The sequence below is a fragment of the Moschus berezovskii genome, chromosome 3 (genome assembly GCF_049115385.1).
Source record: "Moschus berezovskii isolate FMDL1 chromosome 3, NW_MosBer_1.0, whole genome shotgun sequence".
Taxonomy (NCBI): domain Eukaryota; kingdom Metazoa; phylum Chordata; class Mammalia; order Artiodactyla; family Moschidae; genus Moschus; species Moschus berezovskii.
In genome coordinates, this window is record NC_142462.1 from 112503691 (window position 1) to 112519416 (window position 15726).

Genomic DNA, 15726 nt, shown 5'->3' on the forward strand with positions numbered 1-15726 from the left:
TTCCCAGCCCTGTCCCCAGCCTATCCTCCAACAAAACAGGGGAGTGAGACGAGTTGAGAGGTGAAAAGCGAGGTGAAAGTGGAAAGTGACGGGAGAGGTGAGAAGCTCTGAGGTGAGGTGAAACGAGGTGAGAGGTGAAAGCTGAGGTGAGAGAGAAAGTACAAGGTGAAGGTGCGTGCTTAGTCACTTCATTCGTGTCTGACTCTTTGCGACGCTATGTACCGAAGCCCACAAGGTTCCTCTGTCCATGGGATTCTCCAGGCAAGAATACTGGAGTGGGTTGCCACGCCCTCCTCCATGGAATGTTCCCGACCCAAAGATGGAACCCGTGACTCCTACATCTACTGCACTGGCAGGTAGGTTCTTTACCACTAGCGCCACCTAGCAACATGAGACGAGGTGAATCAGTCCTGAGGTTGAGAAGCCTTGGTGCCTTAGGGGCAAGAGCGGGAATGCGACTGCTGTCCTAGCCACCAGCCACCAACCCGTCCCCATCAGGTCTGGCCTCTGCTGGTCACCTGTGTCAGCCGGCACATTCCCACAGCCAGCACCAGTCCTGTGCTCCGGCCCTGCCCTAGGCCACCGTGGATCCCAGTTCTGACGAATGTTCACTCCTGCTACCCGACCAGCTAGGTCCCATTCAGCCTCACTTCAGGGTTATTTTTTTGAATTGCAATTAAAAAGAAAACCCACATATTATACAATTTACCGTAGTGTTTGGTACATTCACATGGTTGTACAACCCATCTCCAGAACACTTTTCATCCTGCAAAAGTGAAACTCTGCACCCACTGAACACAGCTCCCCCTGCCCTCCTTCCCTCTGCCCCTGGCCAGCTCCACTCTACTTTCTGTCTCCGCAATTCTGGCAACTCTAGATACAAGTGGAATTGCACAGGATTTTGTCTTTTTTGTGACTGTCTTATTTCACTTAGCATTAATGTCAAGGTCCATCCATGTTGCAACCTGAGTCAGAACTTCCCTTTTTTTGTAAGAAGGACTACTAAGTCCCTTGTATGGACAGATGGCATTTTGTTTATGTCTGTTGATGGACATCTGAGTTGCTTCCACCTTCGCCCAGCTTTTGACACTTGTTTCCTTCAGCTACCTCCAGGCGCTCCTGTAATCCTTAGGGCTCAAGATCAGTGCAGGACAACCTAGGGTGGAGCGAAAGGCCTCCAAACATGCCCGGGCTGAGGGGAAACATGGAGCAGGGGCGGTTCTGAGCTACACGACCTGCCAGACACCAGCCCAGTTCTGAATCTGCTGCTGCTCCTTCCCTGCTTCCCAACCAACTTAAAACCTGAATTTTTACCAATTAAAGACTCCCTGCTGATAGGTGAAACCAAGTCTGGGAAATGTACCCGGCCGCAAGGACACACTGCCGAGGCCAGAGCTTCTCAAACCTGAGTGTGCTAGTCCCTCTCATGTCCAACTCTCTGCAACCATTATGGACCACAGCCCACCAGGCTCCTCTGTCCATAGGATTCTCCAGGCAAGAATACTGGAGTGGGTTGTGCCTTCCTCCAGGGGATCTTTCTGACCCAGGGATCGAAACTGAGACTCTTACGTCTCCTGCACTGGCAGGCGGGTTCTTTACCACTAGCATCACTTGGACTTAAACGGTATACTCCATAGATCCAAGCAGACCTGAGCAAGGGCCTTCCTCACACACTCCCAGGGAGCTTTGGGGGCCGCTCCATGCCCCTTGGCCTGCAGGAGCAAATGCCTAGCAACCGCACCCCATTCACTCCTGTCTCCTGGGCTCCCCTTTGCTGTGTGTGTGCGAGGCGTCCCTCTACAGGGGCTCCCCGGCCGTGTTCACACCGCCCTTCAGGCTGTGTGGCTCCGAAGTGAATCCCGGCACCACGGTGCGGAAGGGCTCCCTCCGCCAGCCCAGACGCCAGAGCAAAGAAAGGAGCTGGAGGGCTTCCCCCGGACCCCACAGGGCCGCCAACACCTGCCCGGCACCCAGAGCGGGAGCCGACCGCTGGCAGGACGGGTCACCCACCTCCCAGGGGAGCTGTCACCGTGCAGGCCCGGTGAAAGGCCTGCCTTGCTCCAGGAAAGGCAAGTGGACGGTGCCCGCCTCGCCCGCTGCCGAGACGGCCTCCCGACTGCAGCCCGCACCATCTGAGGCCGGGCAACTCGTCCCCTCACCTCCTCTGGGCTTCCCTCCGCAAACCAGCGTTACTTCCTCACACTCGCTGTCCCCTCTGACACCCGCCGTCTTCGCAGCAGAGGTCCTGGTCCGCCACCCCCAGGAACGGCCACCCGCTCCTGGGCCCACCCCTGTCCCCCCACCACCGCGCCCCAGCTCTCCTCCACTGCCCCCTGCGTCCCCTCCCGCCAAAGCCCGGGAGCCTTGGCTCGCGCCCCCATCGCCCCTGCCGGCCCGCCCCTCCTCACCGGCACTCGGGGCCCCTACCTGCCCCTTCTTCGCCTTCCGCTAACTTGCTGCCCACTTCATGCCCCGAAGAGACACAGGACCCCCCAAGGCAGGACTCGGCCTCCCCCGCCACCCCCGACCCCAGCCAGCCAGTCGCTGTCAAGTGCATCCCGAGGTTGAAACCATGGAGGATCTGAGCAGGGTGACCCTCAGGCGTCAGATCCTGTCACCTCCGCCTCTCGTTGGCCTTTTCCAGCACAAGCGCTCTGTAGACCCTGCACCCACTGCGTCCAGGTTCTCCTGAGCGCCCATCTCCTACATCCCTGCTCCCACCCCTGTCACAAGCCTCGGCCTGAGCACCCAGGCTGTGGACCCGGACTTGAAGGAGCATGAAACCGCTTGAGCCCCTCCAGGTGTTTCACAGAGAAAGTGATGATGTGACGTGAGCAGACTGGTTTCCAAGAGGACCTCCGACGTGAGCAGACTGGTTTCCACGAGGACCTCCAGCTGAGCGGGGAGATGAACTGGCTGGAGCCAGAGCAGTTACGGGGGAAAAGGGGACGGGAGCATGGACAGGGGCAGTGGTGATGGAGAGAGGGCTGGAGAGACTAAAGGGCTGCTTCCGCCCCGACCACGGCGGTCACAGTCCTTCATTCACTGAGGACTCAGTGCCCAGCTCCCGGTTCTCTCACCTCACTCCTGGCGAATCTGGCACCCACAGAGGATTCACCCAGAGCCTGCATTCACAGTCCACTCCGACAACCGATTCCTGCAACCACACGCCACACCCTTAACCGAGACAGACACCAGTGCCGATTCACCTCTGGAACCGCCATCCCTCCCACCTGCCTCCCACCTCGCTGCTATCTGGGATCTCCCCGGACCCCCTTTCTCAGTCCTTCTCCCCTCCCCCTCCCCTTACTTCCTCATCCAGCCCATGTCTTCACAAATCCCCCCACTCCCCTTGGCTCTTGACCACATCTGCTCAAGATTCCCAACCCTGGCCCCACATGGCCTGTCAGATGCTACAGGACAAACGCCGTCACATGTGCCCTGGCAACACCACCACTATCTCCTGTCGCCTCACGCTTCACTGCCACTAGTCCCCTCCAGTTCCTTCTCCCATATTTCTCTCCTACACAAGTTGTGTTAAGCCTGCCTGCCCAAAGGAACTTCTTCACTTTGGAGAAATATCCTTCAGTTAGTTACTTCTATAACTAACTTCTGTAACTTCTGCTCAGACATGTCCGACTCTTTGCAAGCCTGTGGACTGTAGCCTACCAGGCTCCTCCGTCCATGGGATTTTCCAGGCAAGAGTACTGGAGTGGGTTGCCATTTCCTTCTCCAGGGGATCTTCCCGACCCAGGGATCGAACCCAGGTATCCCGCATTGTAGGCAGATGCTTTACTGTCTGAGCCACTGGGGATTCTATGTGCTTCTGCTGCTGCTGCTGCTAAGTTGCATCAGTCATGTACGACTCTGTGCAACCCCATAGACGGCAGCCCACCAGGTTCCCCCGTCCTTGGGATTCTCCAGGCAAGAACACTGGAATGGGTTGCCATTTCCTTCTCCAATGCACGAAAGTGAAAAGTGAAAGTCAAGTCGCTCAGTCGTGTCCGACTCTTCACAACTCCATGGACTGCAGCCTACCAGGCTCTTACGTACATGGGATTTTCCAGGCAAGAGTACTGGAGTGGGGTGCCATCACCTTCTCCGTCTATGTGTTTCTGCTCATTCTTAAATTTTTAACCACTGCTTTACTGGTTCTTCCATGATGCCTATGAACATAACCAAGTCTATATAAGTTTTCAAAATCTCCACCAACCCCATGAAGTCAATAAGTGGCAAATCTGGTCACCTCCCGCCCTCCTTGCGTCTGTAGGGGCTCCCGTTTTTCTCAAGATCCCCCAAGTCTGAGTCCACAGCCTGTACTCTCAGTAGGAGGTTTATGAACTGGGGTGGGAGTACGGACCTAGGATGCAGGGGCTCATGAGAAAATTAACTCAGTGGGTATCCTGGGAGTAGCGATGCAGAAGGGAAGAGTATTTTTTTTTTTTCAGAAGAACTGAACACAGTGGCCTTCGGTAGGTCACTGGGCTAGAACATCTACAGGACAGTGAGACGGTGACACTCACAGACATTCGGTAGAAGCAGGACAGTTGCTATAACACATGCATCCCAAGGCATCCAACCTGTGGACCTGAAACATAAGAGCTAAAGGGTACTCCGGAGAAGGCAATGGCAAGCCACTCCAGTACTCTTGCCTAGAAAATCCCATGGACAGCAGAGCCTGGTAGGCTGCAGTCCATGGGGTCGCTACAAGTCAGACATGACTGAGCAACTTCACTTTCACACATTGGAGAAGGAAATGGCAACCCACTCCAGTGTTCTTGCCTGGAGAATCCCAGGGATGGGGGAGCCTGGCGGGCTGGCGTCTGTGGGGTTACACAGAGTCGGACACGACTGAAGTGACTTAGCAGCAAAGGGTACTCAGAGATATCTCAGCGACCCCTTCTTACACTGATGCGATAACCCAGCACAGGATAACCTGTCCACAGTCACACGGCAAGTCATCGGCTGAGAAGAGCACACTCAGGTTTGCTAACTCACAGTTCGGTGTGCTTTCCAACAAATCATGCTGCCTAAGCACATGAAAGAGAAATCATGTCACTGCAAGCCCGCAGATGAAAGGTGGGTGGTCACACTTGGAAACAAATTAGATCAGTGAGAACAGCATCTTTCTAGCTGGGAAAATCAACCTAGTGTAATTATAATAACAGTAATTAGCTGCCTCTAGCACCCAGGGCACTGAGAGAAAAACCTGTGGCTTCCAGGTCCCCCATGACTTTTCACAACCCCTGGCTGGGTTCTGTTTTCAGGATTAAATGAGGCATTTCCTGACAAAGACTGCAGAAGCTGTTCCCAAGGGGCTGGGGAGGTGAGGATTTAAAATGACATCCTCCATGCCCTTTGATTCTCAACCCAGAGACAACCAAGCAAACAAGATAGAATCCCAAACAGTTTCAACGTCATGGTTTTAAATCAATTGTTCTACCAGTGAAAAGACAATTGCAAGATATTAAGTGGAATAACCCCCAAATGCCATCAACTTTTAACTACGGGTTTACGGTATCTGGATCAGCAGTTCCAAAGGTCAAAGTGCCTAAAAATAAGTTGTGAACTTGTTAAAAAAGGAAGATTCCCAGTTACTAACACCAAAGATTCTAATGTAGGTGAATGGAGAGCCGCAGAAATCTAATTTCTTAACAAGCACTCCCAGGTCCCAAAAGGATGATGATGATGCAGAGGGTCTAGGGATCACACCTTCGGAACATTTATCTAAGTCTTCGTTTATAGGCTACTACACCACTCAAGAAGTATCGCAAATATTCAACTGAAAACGCTCATAATAAAACAGTGCATTAAGTAAGATAAAAGTTAACACGCCATTAGGCATACATGCAATGGAACAACAAAATGGCAGATTTTGATAACCAAAATAATCAAATTTCAAGAGGATATAAAATTTAAAGGAAAATCCATTAGGAGGGGGAGAATACAACAAAAAGGAGAGAAAAAAAAAACAGTTGCTATCTTTAAAAAAAAATTTACATATATATGTGTGTATACATATATATTGGGCTTCCCAGGTGGCTTAGTGATAAAGAACCCGCCTGCCGATGTCGGAGATGAGGGCTGGCTTCCTGGGTGGGGAAGATCCCCTAGAAATGGCAATCCACTCCAGTATTCTTGCCTGGGAAATTCCAAGGACAGAGGAGCCTGGCGGGCTACAGTCCACAGAGTCACAAGAGTCAGATACAACTTAGTTACTAAACTATACGTATATATTACGGATAAATAAGCAAAAACAGAAAATTCACAGACTAATACAAAATAAAAAGTATTCAACTCAAAAGTAATAAAAAATTAAAGCAATGTGTTACACATTTAACAAGAGTTTTAAAAGTAATACTCAGGAACTGCGCATGAGTAGCAGCTGCAGCGTTGGAAAAATGGCGGAGGAAGAACCAAGAAGAAAGATCCCTTTGGTTCCAGAGAATCTCTTGAAAAAGAGGAAGGCTTATCAGGCCCTCAAAGCCACCCAGGCAAAACAGGCACTTTTGCAAAGGAAGGAGCAGAGGAAAGGAAAACAAGTCAAGTTTAAGCGACTAGAATGGTTTGTCCATGATTCCTGGCGGCAGCTATGGGACAGAGTGGGACTCAGATGGCTAAAAGTGGAACCCCACGGCTTGGAGGTGCCAGACAGACATTCCTTGGCCTCTGTTGTACGCACTGAAAGGATTAATGGGGTGAGCTCACTGGTGCAAAGGACCATTGCCAGACTTCGCCTGAATAAGATCTTCAGTGGTGTCTTTGTGAAAGTGACCCCTGAAATCATAAAGACGCTTCGTATTGTGGAACCTTATGTGACCTGGGGATTTCCAAATCTGAAGTCTGTTCGGGAACTCATCTTGAAACGTGGACAAGCGAAGGTCAAGAACAAGGTTCTCCCTCTGACAGACAACACAGTTATTGAGGAGCACCTGGGGAAGCTTGATGTCATTTGCTTGGAAGACCTTATTCATGAAATTGCCTTCCCGGGGAAGAATTTCCTAGCGATCTCAAGGTTCCTGTGCCCTTTCCAACTCTCAGTGGCCCGTCACGCTACCAAGAATAGAGTGGGCTTCCTCAAGGAAGTGGGCTCACCGGGCTATCAAGGTGAACGCATCAATCAGCTCATCCAGCAGCTGAACTAAACCCAGCGTCCCTGAAAACAGTGCACTGGAGGCATGTGTTTTCGTTTTATGGAATTGTCACTCAGTATCTTCAAGGAAGATTGTTTTCTGCTAGAACATATCTTCAGAAACTGGAGGAAAGGGTCAGGGGAAACATGGCACAGTTCACAGCAGGCACTGCATCCCACCTCAGTTCCAAGGAAGAGTTCCTGTGTGTTTTCTGTGATGACCACTGTCCACCTCTGAAACCAGAAAAAGCTCACGCCATGAAGGAGGAAGTCTTTTTTCATCACGTCTATCCTGGGCTTTACTGTTGGTGACTGAACACTTACCTATGAATACAAAATAGCAGTGGATGAAGCCAGGGAGCATGTTGAACCTGGGGTTTCCTGGGGCCTTGTTTTTGGAAGAACTTGAAGTTAGAACTGAATTAAATTAGAACTTGAAATTAAAAGCACACAAAAGCAAAAATAAATAAATAAATAAAAGTAATACTCAATGCTGGCGGTGATGAAGTGAAACAGTAAACTGCATAGACTGCTCGGGGTAATTTCAGCATTACAGTTTTACGTAAGAAGCTGATTCCTTTAACAACCACCTACTGAGACATGTATTAGGCACCCAGCACACCAAACAAAATATGCAAAGATCCAGGCTGGTGGACTTAGATCTATAGTCTAATTTTTCTTCTGGAAATGTATTCTAAGGGGGGGAAAGAGCCCACACACAAAGAAATCTAGACAAAGCCTTACCTACATAACTATTCATCACAGCATTATTTATAACAGGGAAAAACTAAATGGAAATAATAAAAGGATAATTGAATAAATTATTCGAATGGAAACTGTTTTCAAACAATATTTCATGAATAGGGAAATGCTTAAGTTAAATACTGACTGAAAAAAGTAAATACATAAATTCAATTTCTTTTTTTAATGTTAACAAAGCAAAGACAAAGTTATTTACAGAGTTGGCTATAGGTTGTGGGATTAAGGATGCCTGTTATCTGCACCTTCCAATAATTTTCAAAATTTCAATTTCATAATAACTATTACATTAAGAAAGACTTACCCCTGAATAAAATGAAGAAATGGGGTACAATCTTTTCTTTTTACATCATGGATATAGGATTCCTAAAGCACTCCATTCAAAAACAAGTCCAAAGCATTACAACTTCTTTCCACAACAGTGAACCATCAAGACCAAACTTATAAATGTTTAAACAAACCAAAAAAAAAGGGGGGGCACATCCAAAATGCTGAATGAAACAGAAATAGACAAGAAATCAATAAGACAGAAATTCACATAAAGACTGAAATATGGGGATAACTGGAGGGCGGACTCCATTTAACAAAGTTACCGAGGAAAGACAAACCTGTGGAAGGAGGAGAGAGTCTACAGGCAGCCACAGGAGGAACAAGTGCCTAACCTAGGAGACCCAAGGCAGGAGAAAGACACAACACTTTCTAATGCCACTTACTCTTCAGAAAGAGAACCAGCACAGCAGGGTTTGGCATAGCCTCCTCCAGCCCCATTCCAGTGGGGAAAATACAACACTCAGGACGAGAAGCCCAAGGGTCCTAATGGCACACAGACAAGACGTGGGCCAAACAACTGAAACCCAGCATCTCCTCAGGGTCACATGCCACTCCCCATGCCCAGATGTCCTACATTAGGAAGCCACCCTCCGCCACTATCACTCGCTCAGCCTTTCAGAGGATCGGTGCCACCTTTTAAGAGATCTTCCCTGGGAAGCTGTTTCTCTTGCTGCCTTTCCTGCCCGGGGACAGCCCACGTGGGGTCTGCTCTTGCTTATGAGCTGCTTTGGGTCCCAACAGGATCCCTGAGGACAGGTGCTATGTCCTCCCCTTCTTCAGTTCCCATTTTATGACGCAGCCTAGAAGCAGCTGTGCAAACCAGAGGGGCCCAATACACCAACCAGCGAAAGGATGAACGAAGTCTCTGCTTCCGTGATGTTGGCTCTAGAGTGGAAATAAAACGACTTTCAAGTCTCTGCGTTTAATGTTTGCATTGAAGGTTATGGATAACAGGAAAAGACTAGAGAAGAGAAAATTATGGAGGAACAGTACAAACAGCTCCATTTACTTTAAATTTATCAAGAGAATTACTTGTATTACCCACAACATCTACAGCACATCCAGATGGCCATATTCACATGAGGAAGCTGTACAGAGGTACATGGAGTCTGGAGTCAAACTAACCCAAACTTCTGCAGCCTTAATATTCTCATCTGTAAAATGGGGATAACAATGCCTAACTCACAGCGTATCAGATCATGTATGTAAAATATGGCACCTGGCATACAGGACACACTCAATAAATGCAAACAATCAGTTTGCCATGTCCCATAGCAGATGACGGAGAAGGCAATGGCAAGCCACTCCAGTACTATGGCCTAGAAAATCCCATGGATGGAGGAGCTTGGTAGGCTGCAGTCCGTGGGGTCGCTAAGGGGTGGACACGACTGAGCGACTTCACTTTCACTTTTCACTTTCACACATTGGAGAAGGAAATGGCAACCCACTCCAGTGTTCTTGCCTGGAGAATCCCAGGGACGGGGGAGCCTGGTGGGCTGCCGTCTATGGGGTCACACAGAGTCGGACACGACTGGAGTGACTTAGCAGCAGCAGCAGCATAGCAGATGAATCCATTAGTATCAGATGGGCTTTACTGCTTGACTAAAACCAAGAGCCCGCTTCATGATTACCTCTTCTTACGAAAAGCCTAGTATCTCCATTTCTCTGGACACACAGGCTAGAACACACAGGAGCAAGACTGAAAGCTGAGGCTTTGGGTCAGGCAACGCTGTCTCTTTCAAATGCCCAAAAGAGACCCATTTTCTCCCCCTGGTTATGCTGTGGCTCCCTGAGCAGGGTTCCGCCCAGCTATGGGAAAGCTATGAGGTGGTCTCAGGTGTGCCTAAGTTCACAGGTTAAGCGCCATAAGGCGAATGGAAAACAGAGGACTCTGCACCAACTAGCCTGTGACCTTGAGCAAGTCAGTTATATGTCAATTTCCTCTTCAGTAAGAGGAGCAGTTCCAATCTGTGATCCCTCAAGTCCCTTCCTGTGCTTTTGTGTCCCATCCTCTATGTGGCACTGGTTATAATTCCGACAGTGAGGTCCAGGGACACCTTCAAACGTGTTCCATTTCCTCCCAGAGCCACTTGGCGGTCCTCTGGCACTGCTCCCACAAGAAGGGAGGGTTTGGAGTTGCTTCCACAGCTTTCTGGTTTTGTTCAGCGTGCAGCCGTCTGCACACTGCTCACTCCACCTCTCCTGCCCCCAAAGTGGTCGTGCGTGTGCGCGCTTGTGTGTGTGTGTCTGTGTGTGCACGCGCACGAACGCGCGCTGGGGCAATCACCGGCTTGCATCATGTCAGCTCAGAGATGGTTTGCAGACCATCCTGCGTGTATGCTCAGGGTGGACAAATCAACATTTCAGAGGAGCAATATGAATTAAATCATTTCCTCAACAACAAAACTCGCCCACATGCTTCTTCATAAATCATGCCTCTTAATTCCACGCTGACTAACAGTCAGTAAACTGCCTCTATTATAAACAACCCTTACTCCCTTCATGCTCTGACACTTGAGAATCACAATATTTTCACACTCTATTGTACTAATGCCTTTGCAGAAGTAACAGCAATAGCTGTTTCCCTGGAAAGATCCATGGCCAGGGCGCTTTCCAAGAGATATTCTTTGAATGTTCTTTGTGTCCTGGTGCACTGGGGGACACGGCCAGCTGCCTGCATCTGGGGGACGCAGGGCCACCCAGAGTAATGCAACACTGTTTTAAAGCACACACACCGAATGTACCCTTTCGCCCCAACCATCAAGTATTTCCCCAAATTTGCTGTAACCACATCCATACAGCCATGCATAAATACAATTCCAGTGCCTGTGTTTTGCAGGGAAAAATAAAGACATTTTGAGATGAAGCCGCCAGACTCGCCTCAGGCTCCGTGGATAGCAGAATAAGCTTTGCAGACCTTTGGCAAGATTGGCCAGAATCTGCTTGCTTTCTCGTATTATTTTTTCCGTGCCTTTATCTGCTGGGCCCAACGAGAATGGAAAAGCATCTCCAGAAAGGAGAGCGAAGGAGCGGTGGAGAATAAAAGAGGATGGGCGGGGAAAGCCGGATTTTGAAAAGAGCAGCGATAAAGGAAAGGCAGGGTCGCGCCGGAGGGTCTCCACGGAGCTTACCTGGGGCGCACGAGGTCGGCCGGGCTAGCAGCAGCAGCCAGAGGCCGGGGAGCAGCAGCCCCGAGCGGCGGCGGCGGCGGCGGCGGGCGCGGCGGGCGGAAGGCCCGCGGCCGCTCGGCCCCGGGACCAGCGCGACCCCGGCGCGGGTCTTCCCCTCCATGGCCGCGCCTCGGCGTCGGCGCCGCGCCCCCGGCAGTCCCGGCCGGCGCCCCGGCCCGGCCTCGCGGCTCTGCGCTCTCAGGCCCGGGAGGGGCGGCCGCTGCGGCGGCGGCGGCGGCGGCTGGGACGGGGCGCCGCGCACCGGCGAGGAGAGAGGCCGGGGAGGCGGGGGCGGGCCGGGGGCCGGAACCGCGGACGGACGGGGGCTGCCAGCCGCACGCCGGCCTCGCCGCTCCGCCCCCTTCGGAGCCTCCGAGGCGCTGCCCGGCAACGCGCGGGCCCGGGCGCGGGGAGGCGAGCACCACCTCCCGGCCGGCCGGGAACCTGCCTGAGGGGCGGCCAGGCGGCGGGCGCGGGCGCGCGGGGGCTGCGCGGCGCAAGGCCCGGCCCGGCCCGCCCCCGGGATCCGCCTCCTGGGAGGGGGCGCGCGGTACGCGGGAGGCCTGGGACCCGGCGGCGGCGGCCGGAGCCTCCCGGACCCGCACCGAACGCCGGGTCCCGCCGCTCTGGTGGCCCGGCGTCCAGCCCCCGGGGGGCGCCCGGAGGGAGGGGGCGCCGCCAGGAGGGGCCAGAGCCGGAAAACCTGGCCCGCGCGAGCGCGGCGGGCTTCTCGCTCCTCCTCTGGCTCCAGTCGGTGCGGGGCAGCAGGTGTGAGTGGGGCTCCTGCGTTGGTAGGATAGCCTTCGGGGCTGCAGCGGGGACAAAACGAAGGAGAAATCGGCGGCCCCTTTCCAAGAGTCCGACGTGCAGTAGAGGAAAGCGCGCGCACAGCCCTACCCATCCTGTCTCCCGCCTGCAGGTCTTGCCTCCGGACCTGGTGACTGGGAAACGAACAGGCAGGATTCTCTGCGCCCGGGAAGCCCGCAAATCGCGCACGTAGTAGGCCTGCAGGAGGGGCCTACAAGAATCGAATTGAAGCAGAACGCCGAAGAATTGATGCTTTTGAACTGTGATGTTGGAGAAGACACTTGAAAGTCCCTTGGACTGCAAGGAGATCCAACCAGTCCATCCTAAAGGAGATCAGTCCTGAGTGTTCATTGGAAGGACTGATGCTGAAGCTAAAAGTCCAATACTTTGGCCAGCTGATGCGAAGAGTTGACTCATTTGAAAAGACCCTGATGCTGGGAAAGGTTGAAGGCGGGAGGACAAGGGGACGACAGAGGATGAGATGGTTGGATGGCATCACCGACTCAATGGACATGAGTTATGGTAAACTCCGGGAGTTGGTGATGGACAGGGAGGCCTGGCATGCTGCAGTCCATGGGGTCACAAAGAGTCGCACACGACTGAGCGACTGAACTGAACTGCCTGGGGAGAGAACCACGCATGCCCAGACTCTCTTAGAGAAAGCAGTGGTCTTGGGAGGGGAAGAGAATGTCAGAGGATTGTTCGGACTGAGTGCGAGGATCAGGAAAGCCAGGATATGAGTTAACATTTGTCTGGTGCCTGCTGTGCGCGCGGAGTGTCTAACTCCGAGGACGCCCCGTGGACTAAAGGTCTTGGAACGAGGAATTGACAGTTTTGGATCTTGGCATCCTATTGGAATGCTTGCACCAGTCAGATTATGAAAGGTGTGAGTTGGGGACACTGTTGTATTGCCCCGGGAAACTACAATGGACTGTGGAGAATGTGATTCACCCGCAAAGGATGCAGGTTGTTCTCCAGTCCGCTTTCCCTGCTAGGCCCAGCCTTGCAGCTCCAGCCCAACTAGGCTTCCTGCCTGGTGGTGAGAATATTGGAGAATCAGTAATAGCCCTTGCTCAGAATAAGGCTGAGGTACCTACCTGTAAGTACCTACCTGTTAGTTTCAAGGAAGATATTTGACTGTTTCAGCAGCACATATACTAAAAATTGGGAGGAAGATAATTGAGAATAAAGGTTAAAGATAACTTTGTTGATATTCCTTTTGGGTTTTGTACTTATTAGTCCCTCCTGACCATAAACAGTCCTTGTTCTTAGCACTTGACCACCTCCCTCCATAGATAAGGAGCTTTGCATACCTTGCTTCCAGCTCATTATCTGCAGATTAGTACTCAGATGGAGACACTACCTATCCATGCATGTCTGGTCCTTGGATATCAGCCCTAGATCTTCATTTTCTGATTTCACCTCATTTGACCACAGACCCCTGCCTTGGGCGATTCTTAAATTGTCTTGTCCTGTTAATGTTATCTTTTATGAATTTATGCTTTGTGTCCCCAGCCAAATTAATAGGACGTTCAAAGATGATGTCATCCTGCTTAGGACTGCCTATAGCACCAGTCAACCCTTGTTATCCATTTGTTGATTTGAATCAGAGAATCCACCAGCCCAGTAAAGAGGTTCAACCTTTCAGATCTGGCCCTAGCCTCCAGGAGGCTTCCACCTACCCTATAAGACAGGGTGTGAGAGAAAGGAGGTGCCTTCACGAATTGCAAGTCAACTTGAGAAAAATGAAATATTTGCCCAGCCGTTAAGAAAGGATCAACATCAATTGGGAATAGAAATTTAAACTTCAATAGGAATGAGGCAAGGTCACCAACTCTCTAAGGAAAATGAGATTCCTAGTGTCCCATAGTTTCCCAGCTCTGAAGGCATAAAACTCAATGTTCGGGGACTTCCCTGATGATTCAGGGGTTAAGAATCCACTTTTCAGGACTTCCCTGGTGGTCCAGTGGTTGAGAATTCACCTGCCAACGCTGGGGACACGGGTTCGATCCCTGATCAGGGAAGATCCCACATGCCAAGGAGCAACTAAGCCCTCTGCCATGACTACCAAGCCCAAGCTCTGGAGCTTGTGAGCCACAACTACTGAAGCCCTCAAGCCCTAGAGCCCATGCTATCCAACAAGAGAAGTCACGGCACTGGGAAGCCCCTGCTCACCCAACTAGAGAAAGCCAGAGCAGCAAGGACGTCTCGGTACAGCCAAGTATTTTTAACTTTTTTAAAAAGAATCCACCTTCGGTGCAAAGGATGTAGGTTCAATCCCCGCTTGGGGAATAAGACATCACATGCAATGGCTCAGCTAACCCTGCAAGACACAACTAGAGAGCCCGCGTGTCAAAACTAAGATCTAACATGGAAACCACCTAAGCACCCATCAACAGGTGATTGGTAATCACACACACGACTATTATTTAGCCATGACATAGAAGGAAATCCTGTTATTTGCAACAACAGAGATAGATCTTCCAGGCATTATGCTAAGTGAAATAGAGAAAGACAAATACTGTATGATCTTATTTATTTGTGGAATCTAAAAACATGGAGCTCATAGAAACAGAGTAGAGTGATGGTTACCAAGGACTGAGGGAAATGGGGAGATGTTGGTCAGAGAGTACAGACTTTCAGTTAGAAGATGAGTAGTTCCAGGGATCTAATGTTCGGCAAAGTGATTGTAATCAATAATAGTTTAAAGTTGTGAGCACGGAGCTTTAATAGTCTTAACAACAAAATAGTAATCGTGTGAGGTGAAAGCTGTGTTAACCTTATTGTAGTAAACATTTCACTATATATCTGAGTATCAAATTATCACTTTGTGCACCTTTAACTTACACCTTGTTACATGTCAATTACACCTCAATAAAGCTGGAGGGGGTAAGAACCATTGAGCTAGAAGCTTGAGTCCAACTTTCTACTAAAAATGATAAGATAGAAACTTAGTAGAGAAGCTGGGATAGACTAAGGACTCAAACACCTGGCTAAAAGGTCTAGACTTAACTTTGTAAGCAATTGGGGTATCATTAATGATTTTTTTGAGATAGTGTTACAACTAAACACAAGAAGGATTACTCAATTAACAACATATAAGATGATTTGGAGAGAGAAAAGACTGCAAGTGGAGAGACTGATTAGGACAAGATCTTAACAGTGCATGACTGAAATATAAAGGATCATAGGTTTTTCACCATCAAATAGACCTTTTTTAAAAACTGACTATATCTATTCGTGCCAGAGGGGAAACAGGCACTCTCAGATTCTAGTGGTGGAGGTGTAAATTGGTGTATCCATTTTGGAGGATGAGTTAGCCTTATTTATCTATCAAAATTTAAAATCAGTTCACCATCTGGTACAGAAATTTCCATATATATATATATATATATATATATATATACATGAAGTGAAATCACTCAGTTGTGTCCGACTCTTTGTGACCTCATGGACTATAGCCTACTAGGCTTCTCTGTCCATGGAATTTTCCAGGCAAGAGTACTGGAGTGGGTTGCCATTTCCTTC

The 15726-nt window shown here is 50.3% G+C and overlaps 1 protein-coding gene and 1 pseudogene across 2 annotated transcripts in view; one reads left to right on the forward strand and one right to left on the reverse strand.

Moving 5' to 3' along the window:
• Positions 1-11645, reverse strand: part of KIAA1549 (KIAA1549 ortholog) — a 127916-nt gene extending 116271 nt beyond the window's left edge. The window contains exon 1 of one of the 2 annotated variants that reach the window (XM_055421335.2): positions 11353-11645. In XM_055421335.2, coding sequence (XP_055277310.2) covers positions 11353-11512 — 160 coding nt within the window. In that variant the 5' untranslated portion in view covers positions 11513-11645. The remainder of the gene's footprint in view (positions 1-11352) is intronic. The other variant, XM_088834684.1, reaches the window with a different exon arrangement.
• LOC129552689 (large ribosomal subunit protein uL30 pseudogene) lies at positions 6375-7145 on the forward strand (annotated as a pseudogene).
• Positions 11646-15726: the final 4081 nt, after the last annotated feature.